Source organism: Dunckerocampus dactyliophorus, chromosome 12 (genome assembly GCF_027744805.1).
Source record: "Dunckerocampus dactyliophorus isolate RoL2022-P2 chromosome 12, RoL_Ddac_1.1, whole genome shotgun sequence".
Taxonomy (NCBI): domain Eukaryota; kingdom Metazoa; phylum Chordata; class Actinopteri; order Syngnathiformes; family Syngnathidae; genus Dunckerocampus; species Dunckerocampus dactyliophorus.
In genome coordinates, this window is record NC_072830.1 from 3,733,601 (window position 1) to 3,745,851 (window position 12,251).

The following is a 12,251-nucleotide window of genomic DNA, read 5'->3' on the forward strand; positions in this document are numbered from 1 at the left end:
AAAAATCGTTAATAATCCCACGTCCGGTTGTGTGGCTTCCGGTGTGAAGGTCGCTGGCGCTAGAGGGCAGTCGTCGCACTTTCGTCTTTGCCCGCGAGACTCGCTGGAGAGAGGAGGTAGGCCTTAACATTGAATTATTCACACAATTTCCAGCATAACTTTATTATTGCTGAACGCAAACTGTGCAAAAACTACATGACCCCCGTGTAAACCAGTGCACGTTTGCTAACTCCGCTTTTGAAGTAGTAAAGCTTATATCTTTTGCTCTTGCAATGTCCTTTCCTTGGCTAGTTAACCACGAAGGCTAAGCGATGCTACGCAAGTTAGCGTATCGAAAACTTTACGACTGAAGTATAATTTGCGTTTCAATACTCCATTTGTTTCATAGTCGTTACATGTACGGTATCAGTGATTAGTTATTACACCATAGTTAACGCGTGTTTAATTTGTAACACATGTTACCTTAAGCGCCAAATTAGCCTGTTAGCTTCGCGCTAAAGCTCCGCTGTGGGCGCCCGGAGTGAAGCGGCTTTGCAACTGTAGCTTAAAATCGCAAACTTTGCTGTTTTCTCGTTTAATTTCTACAGCAAATTGCGCTGAGACGCTCGCAAACAATAACCGCCATGAGTTTTGACGTCAAGAAACTGAAAGTGAACGAGCTGAAGGATGAGCTCCAGCGCCGCGGCCTGGAAACCAGAGGCCTGAAGGCGGACCTGGTAGAGCGGCTCAAGGCGGCTATGGAGGAGGAGGAAGCCCTGGCAGAATCCTCGGAGCAAGGCGGTCAGGGGGACGAGGGGGCCGAGTACCTTGACGACTTCACGGGCGGCGGCGGGGAGGATGGAGGAGACGATGGGGGGGATGAAGCGTTGGAGGATGGCGACGAAGCAGAGGAGCAACAAGGTAAACATTGCATTTACAACTTCTCACTCTACTCTCAAGTATCTTTGACGACATGCGCGTCTCGCCAATCACTACGGTGGCCGAGAGGGGCAAACGCGCAGCGTTGTCCAAACACACAAATGATGTGGTGTAATCCTAATCTTGTATAATTGACCATGTCGCATGTGTAATTTTAATGGTTGCCACAAGTAATAAATGAATGTGTGGAAACACTGGTGTTTGCTGCTCTCTGCGTACATCACTTACCTCATAAACTAGCTATCACTCTCACAAGAATGAGGCCAGCACTGAATTTCTGGTGCAAATTTAGAGTGACAAAGTATTGATAATATTCTAAGTGCTTGTATAAATATGTACTTTACTCAAGAAAAACGACTCTTAAAAAACACTTTACTAAATTTTTATGCAAAAATGAACAAGCATCACCAAATTATTTATGGGTGTGCTTTTCTCCACTGTGCATGTTTGCAGAGGCGGCAGAGGACTACGGCGAAGGCGCTGTGCTCCAAGAGGAAGACGAGGGCAGAGATTCGGGTGGGTACTACGAAGAAGAGGAGGCGGAGCAGGAGCCTGAAGTCGAGCCTTATGAGAGCCAGCCGGCATCCGACTCTGGTCACAGCGTGCCGGACTTCACCGCCGACGTCGACCTTCCCAAACCCGACGCCGTCTCGGAGAAAGCCATCAAATCCGAACCGGAGCCGAGCGACGATGTCAAACAAGGTGAAAGTTAATCTGTGGACACTTCCTGCTGTGCATTCTTTGCCGAAAGATGATTTGTTTTCCCGCTAGAACTTACTATTATTGTCTTTGGTTTCAGAAATTAAAGAGGAGATCAAAAAAGAAGACACCCCGGAGGCGGCCGGAGACTCCAGGCGGGAAGGCCGCGGGGCGGAACCGCAGCGTGGACGTGATGGCAGCGGTCATTCCGAACAAGTGAAGGTGGAATCGGACAGAGGACACTATGGCCGAAAGAGATCGTACGAGGAGAGCAGGGGCTACGGCTACTACGAGCACCGCGAGGAGAAAAGGTGTGACAGTAGAACCTGTTTCTGCCAACAACTCTTCTCATACCGTTGTGGCTCACTCTCTTGATCATGTTTTATTTACATACTCTCACATTTCTGACAAAAGTGTTATTTTTGAGGAGAATGCAGTGAAACACTGCGTTAACTAGTCAAAATTGTTATGAAGGGGACTCAAGTGACTGCACAGGTTTTGGCACTGTCTTTGAACCCGTTTGGTCTGACCCGTGACCTCCCGGGCCAAGCTACAGTGCTAAAGCAAAAGCAGGCTTGTTCATAACTGGGGCAGCCTGGCACTTTCCCCAGGCCGCTCTTTTAAAAGCAAGCCACAGCCTCGTTTAACGTCAACCTGTCATAAAATGCTGACAGTATCGGCCCAGCATACCAACGAATGCGTAGCGTGTTGCCGGCGTTCACAACTTATGCCCAATGCCAGTCTAACTTATGCAAACCGCACAGCAGTGTACGGCCGATGATCAGGTGCCGTAGCCTATAAAAAGGCTGCCACTTGATGACTCAAATCATAACCTCACTAGACATCGCAGTGTCAACGTCACCATCATGCCGACGAAAATTTCAAAGACCGCTGCCAAGAAGTATCAGGGCAGTGACGGAGGCCGAGGACGTGGACGTAAGAAGGATCCATCACCACCCACAGCCTCCCACTCTTACTCTGATGGAGATGACGCAGGTTCTAATGCCTCTCAGGCATCGTCAATGGTATCGGAAGCTGCTTCCCCAGTGGCCTCTATCTCCTCTCAGCCAACCCTTGCCAATAAGACACAGTTTTGTCTCGATGTCCAAGTGGAGCAGCTTATGTGTGATTTCCTTCGTGAGAACACCATCCTCTGGGACATCAAGAAGACTGACTACCAGAGAGTGGACAAGAAGGCAAAGCTCTGGGAGGATTAAGCCAAGTCCTGATGGGTTCCTCCTGCGAACCCCATTTTTTATACCCCAATTCCCCTAAACGCTGCCAACATGCCATCATATGGTAGCTCAACGTTAGCAGCACGTTCAGTAAGTTCTGGGGTCGTTCAGAACGCATCAAATACATGTCAAGTGCGTTAGAGGTACGTTCGATATAAGTTACACGTAGGTTCAAAGCACGTTAATCATAGGTTGAACAAACGTCTTGGGTACGCTTGATATTATCTTGACGTATTATATGACTTGTGCGTAACTTACAAATAGTGTGTGAACGGGCGCAACGATCGCATAACTTATTGCCCGCGTATGCGGGCCGTATGAATCATACGTTGACATACGTCAAAGTTTTGTGCATGCACAAAATTTTTGGACGACTTGGACGTACTACGACGTATGCCGGCGTGCTTCAGCATGCTCTTAACTTATTCAAAACTTACCCGTAATTTATTTGACGTATGCCAGCGTATTGGCCAAACTTTTCATACGTTGGCGTACGCTGGCTAAATCATCAAGGTGTGACAGGGCCTTAACACTGATGTCATTCTCTGCCGATTAGATCTCGCACGCCACAGCCACCTGCAGAGGACGAGGAAGAGAACATTGATGACACCCTCGTCACTATCGATACTTGTGAGTGTGGCGACGAGCCCTGTAAATGTTATGTCGCGCGGTGAAACTACATGTCGCTAAACAAACGTTGGCCCTGCTTTCAGACAACTGCGACCTGCACTTCAAAGTGTCCCGGGACCGCTACAGCGGCTATCCGCTGACCATCGAAGGCTTTGCTTACCTGTGGGCGGGGGCTCGAGCCACCCATGGGGTCACCAGTGGCCGCGTGTGCTATGAGATGAAGGTAATGTAACGACAAGCTACTCACAGGTAGTCCCGTTGTAATCTGTTTATGAGAGAGGGTGAAGTGGTAGCTCCAAATCTGTTAAATAAATACATGTATGGGAAACGCCGGTTCATACAGTTCCCATGTGACATAATAGTCCCTGGAAAACCAATCGAATCCAATCTTCTCCTTCAGATCAACGAGGAAATTCCTGTGAAGCACCTGCCCAGTTCCGAACCGGACCCCCACGTCGTCCGTATCGGCTGGTCCATCAACCACAGTAGCACACAGCTTGGTGAGAGCAAGTAAACAAAAAAGAAACCGTTTACTGTGGCATCAATGCTCAAAACTTTCTTCTTAACGATGTTGTCGTAGGAGAGGAGCCCTTTTCTTTCGGATACGGAGGAACTGGGAAGAAATCGTCTGACTGTAAATTTGCTGACTTTGGGGAGAGATTTGGTGAAAACGACGTCATTGGATGTTACATCGTAAGTAATAGTAGAACTTTTTAAATGAATTTGAGTTTGGACACCAGCTTTAGTCTGCGCAAAGAGAGTAAATTAAATACACTTAAATGATGCACAGTTTGGTTCATTGTGCAAGCGTGAAGCTTATTGCAAAAGCTAAAGCGCACTGTGATGACCCCAGGACTTTGACCAAGGTGATGAGGTGGAGATGGGCTTCTCCAAGAACGGGGTGCCCCTGGGTGTGGCCTTCCAGGCGTCCAAGGAGGCTTTGGCGGGTCGCGCACTCTTCCCTCATGTGCTGGTGAAGAACTGCGCCGTGGAGTTCAACTTTGGACAGAAGCAGCCTTACTTCCCCCCGCCTGAGGGCTTCACCTACATCCACAGTGTTGCCCTGGAGGACAAGGTCAGAGGCACCAAGGGACCTGCCAGCAAAGCCGAATGCGAGGTAAAGTAGTGCAAAAATGACACAGCCTTCTCCATAACCTGTTTCATTTTGTCGTTTCTTTTCACAAGTTTTTTTTTTTTTTTTTAATCCGTAATTCATTTTGGGTCACTGTCAAAATGTTTGGTGGTCTTTGATCTGGAATGCCCCCACACAGCGAGCTTCAGCTTAACAGATGCCACATGTGCTCTACAGGCACTGTTTTGTCTAAGTCAGATCTTTCAAGTGCTGCCCGGGGGTTATTTATGCCCAGCAGCTCATCTTTTTCTGGCATATTTTGCAGATGAAATTAAACGAATTCAATGAAACCATATCCGGACATGGCCCAAAAAAATGCAGTATTAAATCAAAATGGCCAACTGCCATTGTAATCTTCTGATAATTTTTATGTGTCTTGTCATGACGTGTGTGTGTGTGTGTATGTATGTATATATATGTGTGTGTGTGTGTGTGTATATATGTATATATATGTGTGTGTGTGTGTGTATATATGTATATATATGTGTGTGTGTGTGTGTATATATGTGTATATATATGTGTGTGTGTGTGTGTATATATGTATATATATGTGTGTGTGTATATATATATATGTATATATATATATATGTGTATATGTGTATATATATATGTATGTGTGTGTGTGTGTGTGTGTGTATATATATGTGTATATATATGTGTGTGTGTGTGTGTGTGTATATATGTGTATATATGTATATATATATGTGTATATATGTATATATATATGTATATATATATATATATATATATGTATATATATATATATACAGTACATATATACACAGTCAAACCTGTCTTAGCGGCCACCTTTATAGAAGGGCCACCTGCCTATAGCAGCCACTGAAAAAAAATCCCCCCCCCCCCCAGCATATTTACATGTTATAGACCCTGTGTATAGCAGTCACCTGTCCAACGCAGCCAGCAGCCACCCATTTTGTCTCCCTTGGTCAATATCTGACCTGCATATAGCAGCCAAATTACCAACTCAAGTAGAAGCTTCATGCACGAAAAAGTTTTGTTTTTCAATCAATGAAGCGGCAACTAGAGGGAGTCTGCAAAAGTGGCCGCTATAGACAGGTGGCCTCTATAGACAGGTTGGCGTCCAGTTTGAATGTTGACCAGTAGAGGGGAAAAAAGGGGAAAAAATAATAATAATAATAATAATGTTGACCAGTAGAGGGCACTGCGGACTGTGGATAAAAGTTGTACAACACTACTAGGCTTGTTATTATCATGGTTCATGGTTTTAATCCTGAACATGCATGAGTCAAACAGTAGCACATCACATAGTACAATTCACAATTTTGCATGTTCAAAAAGGAGTAGGAAGAAACAAAGCTTATTTAATCCTACCCTTCATCAGTTTCAATACACTTATTCACCTCTTGTTCTTCCAAGTGTACTTTGTAGGTCTACATGACAATGTAGTGCAATCATAGCCAAGGTTTTTACTTACTAAAAGGAAGCTAGAGGCTTAATAATAACTGAATATATCCACGACCCACAGAACAAAGCTGTGCTAGTAATGTCTTACGCTTGTTTTTAATATTTTACTTTTTTTACGGCAAAGTGTGTATATATATATATATATGTGTATATATGTGTGTGTGTGTGTGTATATATATATATATATGTGTGTGTATGTATATATGTATATATATATATATATATGTATGTGTGTGTGTGTGTGTGTATATCACACACACATACATACATATATATATATATATATATGTGTGTGTGTGTGTGTGTGTGTGTTGGAACAACAATAATAATAGTAATAATTAGTAGTAGTAAGAAGAATTTCAAAATGGTCCCTATGTCACCTGTATCACAAAGCTGAGATGTAGGCTGTTTTAAAAGAAATCTACAGCAATCCCTTGTCAGTTCGCGCTTCGAATTTCACAGCTTTACTCTCATGGTTTTTAAAAAATATATATAAATAAATCATGCTCTTTTGTGGTTGAATCCTACCCATTATTACTCCAAAAATATGCATGTTTAAGCAAATTTTAATTATTATTATTTTTGCCTAAATGAAGCATTTTCAATCATAAAAATGTCTAAATTAAGTAAAATACAATAATAAGTCATTCATAAGATGCATTCAACCACGTGACAATATGAAGTATTTTATACCCTAGGTGTCAGTAATGTTGGTTGAGACACACAAGCACCAGACTTGATGGCCGGAACAACAGGCTTTTATTGCAGGTTTGAATGGCCTCACAACAGGCACAATAATCCGTTGCAGCTGTAACCCAGGCCAAGCTAAAGGGTTCAGTCAACTCTGAACCCTCAACGTCTTATCTGCCGGTAGCACCGGAACACATTTACAGTATGTCTTATGTTTTATTTTCTCTTATTAATGTCTACTATATTGGGTAATGGCACTGTAAAGGTGACTACAGGAGTGTTATATCATGTGTAGATGGTTCTAATAATAACTGCATTTTGGAGGTTATAAACAGGTTTTCTATGCTCTAACTACCAAAATCTTTCATTTATAAATATGGAATCTTACTTTGCGGAAATGTACTGTATTTAATTGCTTAGCATATCTGTGCTTTAAATAAATAAAAATGAGAAGATTGTGCAAGTCACCCCCACACCGTTTGATATTTGTAGATGTGACCCTCAGCGGAAAAAGTTTGGTGGTAGAAATGGAGGACACACCCACCTTGGGCATGTTGCATATTAGACAAGTGGGCAATATTAGAGGCACTGAAGAGAAGTTTAGAATCGAGCAGTTGTGTTGTTGTTTCAGATTCTGGTGATGGTGGGCCTGCCCGCCTGTGGAAAGACCACCTGGGCTGTGAAGCACTCGGAGGCCAACCCTGAGAAAAAGTACAACATCCTGGGCACCAACGCCATCATGGACAAGATGAAGGTAAGGTGTGACACACCTAGGACAACCAAAACAAAAACAGTTGTCGTCCTGATTGGCTCACAAGAGCGCGTGTCGCGCAGCTGATGGGACTGCGCCGCCAGAGGAACTACGCAGGCCGCTGGGACGTCCTGATCCAACAGGCCACTCAGTGTCTGAACCGGCTGATCGAGATCGCCGCGCGCAAGAGACGCAACTACATCCTGGACCAGGTAGCGTAGAGGCGTCCTCGCACACTCAGCACCGTCAGTCAATGATCACTCTCTCTAATGGACTATATCTATTTATCTTTCAGGTGTGTATTAGTAGTAGAAGCAGCATTGATCACCCTCTTGTCACTTTGCTTTTGTCTTGTATTGTAAAGGAAAATGATGAAAGTGACAGAACATTTAATCCATGTTGTCATCCCTCGCTATACTCGCACTTGCTATCTCTTGTCATAATGCAGTACTGTTTGTCTTGTGAACTGCGACAATGTACAAGTAGGCCATGACTTTGTAAAGATGTTGAGAAACAAGTAAGCTCTGACTCTGGTGAGTAAGAAAACACCTTCTGTTGCTAATTTCTAAGAGAGAGCTTTTTTCTTTAAAAGCTATATTTTTTTAAAAAGTGAGATACGTGGAACTTTTGAGTGTGTGTTTTAATGAATTGACCCCCCCAAGGTAAGTAGCGACTAACGGCGCTTTAGATTTTCAGCTCTTTGGGGAGGGGAAAAGAGGTAGGTGGGTCTTGGCGGGGACGTTGCCATGGAGACGTGAGTATGCACAGGTGAGTTGTAACTGTTGTCGTGTCAGTTGGGACCAGAGCTCCTTTTGAAAAGCAGGTAAGTTAAGGTAAGTGTCAAGGGGGGGGCCCAGCTTTATGATTTCAATAACTAGCTGTATACTGAACAGAAACTAGCGTACTGACTTTGCGGTCGAATCAGTTTGTGAGCCTAATATAACTTGCACGTCATTGCTGCCACTAACTTATTTGGGGGTTAAAAAAAGGTTTCCTGGTGTGATCACTACTTGGGTCAGTTGATATTTTAAAATCATTGGGCTTCACGTGTGTAGTAAATGATGAGGAATCGTTGACGTGGATAGCACAATGGCCCAGTGTCATCTGGTACAGAGTTCCAAGTCGTTGCAGGAAGTTTTGCCAAGCAGTGCGTTCTGCAGAAAGTCCACCAACGCTTGTTCAGTGCTACCAATACATTCTTTTGTTTGTGCTGGCGCGCCATGAATACATTTGGACCACCACAGATGGCTTTTCCCTCGCTCACAAGCACATTATAACGTAACTATGTGTAAATTGTCTTTCCAACTCCGTACAGTAGGTGGTACCGTAGCTCTGCTGCTTAACACACACCATACGCCCACAGCGCAGCTGACTTGGTCTCACATTATAACGCAGCTGTTGGTCAATAGAGTGAGATATTGGATGTACAGTCATCCCTCGCTACATCGGGGTTCAAACATCACACCCTCACGCTTTCGCATTTTTCACAATTAATAAACAATCGCTGTTTTGTAGTTGAATATGGCCTATTAGGGGAAAAAAAGACTGGATATTTAAGCAAATTATACTTATTCTTGGCCTAAATGAAGCATTTTCAAGCATAAAATGGCTAAGTGAACTTATACAAGGCATAAGAAGCGTTGTAATTGTGAATGTAGTATTGTAAATTGGCCACTAAGTGTCATTCTGGGGACGTGTTCCCCAGAAAAGGCATTTATTGCAAGTTTAAATGATATCATACCATGCACCATAATAATCATGATAATATCTCAGTCTACTGTTGTGGCTATAAACCCCAACATGCTAAAACTCAACTGTGAACCTCCGATGTCACTTCCTGGCCACCACACAGCTGTCCCCCCACCACTGAGGTCCGCTAGGGAACATATTTACTACGACACACACGAACAGGAGTTTTATTTACGTCTTAAATGGATTATTTACTCTTATGTCTACTATATTGGGTAACGCGAGTGTAAAGCTGCTATTATAATGCCACCTCAGGAAGTACGCTGTCTTATTTACATCTAGTATGTCTTTTATTATCTCATAGCTACTATATTATTATAATATTATTACTATATAAACATTATAATGCCACCTCAGGAAGTACGCTGTCTTATTTACATCTACTATGTCTTTTATGATCTCATATCTACTATATTGCTAATAGGAGTGTAAAGATCACGATGGGGGGTTATTTCATGTGTAGAGGGCTCTAATGTTAAAAACCATAATTAGAAGATCGTCAACAGGGTTTCTTTGCCATAACTATGGAAATATTCCAGTTATTAATATTGAATCCTTTGTGGTCTGGAACCAATGAACTGTGATAAATGAGGGATGACTGTACAATGATGCGTTTTTGAATGTTTTTGAATCGCCGGTGTGCGTTGGAAGGCACACGCAGCTACCTGAAATCGGTTGTTAAGGTTTAAAAACAGAACAATGTTGCCCATATCTTATGACACAAACCAAAAAGCTCAGTTTCAGCCGTCCAAACGCAGAGTTGGACTTTTGCGTCATGGCCAGTAATGCAAATGACAGGATGGCCGCAACCCAACACCACAGGTAGATCGCAGTCCTGTGAGAAACACTGCTGCTTGATCCTGCCAGACGCAAAGAATGTTGCGCCCGCCGTTTGCCTTGCTAGTCACAGACCTACCTCAATATATATGTAACGACCCATGTTAATACTGTAACAACGATGTTGCTGCTCTAAATGACGACACTCTGACAGCTTTCTTGATCCTCCGATGAGTCAAAGCGGTGTAATATGCATGCCATGCCACTAGTTGGCGATGTAAAGGAACTCCGCGTCCTGCCGCGTCTCATTTGTCTTGTTGACAGCGCCTCTTCGTGCAGTGAAGGAGCGTTCCATGCGTAAAGACCGTAGGATACGCCGCACACTTAACACGCGCACCATTTTCATTGACAACATTAACATTGCCATGTCAACGTGCGCTTTAAAATTCATTTTTTGTGACATGCAGATTGAGCAGAACAGCAATTTACATATTTTATTTCTATGATGGAATTAAGTCATAAATTTTCACCAATGTGAAATAACACTGCACAAAAAAATTGTCATAATTATCACAGCAAAACCAGCAGCAATACACAGCACAGGGAATGTACAATAAAAACAGGACTTTAAGTGCATACGTTCCTCACAATTGGAGCAGAAATTGATCATCGATGCACAATTGCGCCATTTTAGACTAGCGGTGTTTGATAGTTAATCCTACATGTATAAGTCGTGCATTGATTCAGCACAATGAAGTTACTTACATGATGTTACTTGCTCAATATCACCTTCAAGTACTTGCTGCAGGTGGCTGAGTTAGCGTCTTTTGAGATGAAGCACAACCAAACTTTCCAGCATTTGGGACGTGAGCCTTTTAGCTCGATGCTGCGAAGGTGAAAAACTCATGAAACAGTCGCGATAGTGTTCCATTTTCAATCCTTTGCATCTTTATGGCGCTTGTGCTTGGAATACATTGAAGTCTTAAAAGCCTTCAGATGGCGACGTTGGACAAGACTGAAACTCACGTCATCTTACTGTGCAACGTTAAGATGGATGCGTACTCTTATTTTGTACATTTTCGTGCTGGTCGAAAAATTTAAGCCGTTTACGGCTTCATGATTAATACGCTATGTTGAAAGTGTTTATTTTAACTTGGAAAAATAAAGTGATTATTTTGCTTAAAAAATAACAGTTTCTGTTTTCAAAACAAATCAAATGGAGTTATAAAAAGTTTTGTAAAATAAAACATTAAAATAAAGTATTTATTTTGCACAAAAAAAAGAATTCAATACAAAAATAAAGAACAATTTTTGCAAAGAATGAATAACATAAGAGTGATTATTGTGCTTTTGAAAAAATAACATACAAAACCAATACAAAATGAAAATGTGTTCATTTTGTTTAAAAATAAATTACAAGTTTATTTTGTAAAAGAAAAAATCAAATGGTTAAAAAAAATACTGTGTGTTGCAAAAAACAAGTTTAAAAAATGTATGTTTTGATGGAAAAAAAACAAACAAATAAGAATGTAATACAGAAATTAAGGGAAAATGCATTTTGCTTGAACAAAATAAAAAGTTTATTTTGCTAAAAAAAAATTAATATAAAAATATAATTAAAAATATTATACAAAAAAAATAAAGGACAAAAGTTTGTTTAGCTAAAAACAAAGGAAAGAAACGAGTTTATTTTGGTTTAAAAAAATAGAATGGAGCAAAATAATTTCAAGTGTTTTAAAAAGGAAGTAGTAATTTTGCCTTTAAAAAAATTGAGTAAAAAAAAAGTGTGTTTTGCTAATGTATCTCCTTGGTTCATGTGTCTACAAGAATAGCTCCTGACTTGCTCCACCTTGGCTAAAATGTTGACTTCTTGAGGCACCACACTGCTGCTAGCTTTAATTTCATGCTTGCAATGGCAAACACATTTGCATGTTTTAACCTTTGACCCCATAGCAGCCAATCTGCACTGCTTACTCGCTAACATTGCCTTGTACTTAAGACAGCAGCAATCAGTTGTTCACTTTGGGTCCCCCGCCCTCTCTGTTAGCCCACAGTGGTCGCCCAGCAGCCGTCCAGCTGATGCCAAGGTGAGTGTGCGAGTGACGAGGCCTTTTAGCAGCTAACGCGTAGTCTGCCATCAAACCCCCAAAAACCTCTGTCACTTGATTGCAGGGTTCCAGCTTCCCTTCCAGTGGAACGCCTTTGCAAGTAAACAATAACAAAC

General features: G+C 42.2%; 1 protein-coding gene and 1 non-coding gene across 2 annotated transcripts in view; both read left to right on the top strand.

Moving 5' to 3' along the window:
• The window catches only part of hnrnpul1 (heterogeneous nuclear ribonucleoprotein U-like 1), a 15,156-nt gene continuing 2,905 nt past the window's right edge, over nt 1-12,251 (top strand). Inside the window, exons 1-11 of the mRNA XM_054794104.1 lie at nt 1-116; nt 588-900; nt 1,372-1,620; nt 1,718-1,928; nt 3,409-3,482; nt 3,566-3,705; nt 3,883-3,982; nt 4,063-4,175; nt 4,336-4,599; nt 7,382-7,504; nt 7,585-7,713. Coding sequence (XP_054650079.1) covers nt 624-900; nt 1,372-1,620; nt 1,718-1,928; nt 3,409-3,482; nt 3,566-3,705; nt 3,883-3,982; nt 4,063-4,175; nt 4,336-4,599; nt 7,382-7,504; nt 7,585-7,713 — 1,680 coding nt within the window. The 5' untranslated portion in view covers nt 1-116; nt 588-623. The remainder of the gene's footprint in view (nt 117-587; nt 901-1,371; nt 1,621-1,717; nt 1,929-3,408; nt 3,483-3,565; nt 3,706-3,882; nt 3,983-4,062; nt 4,176-4,335; nt 4,600-7,381; nt 7,505-7,584; nt 7,714-12,251) is intronic.
• LOC129191766 (small nucleolar RNA SNORA50) lies at nt 2,117-2,256 on the top strand. Its single transcript, XR_008573294.1, has one exon. It is a non-coding gene; the product is annotated as a small nucleolar RNA SNORA50 (small nucleolar RNA).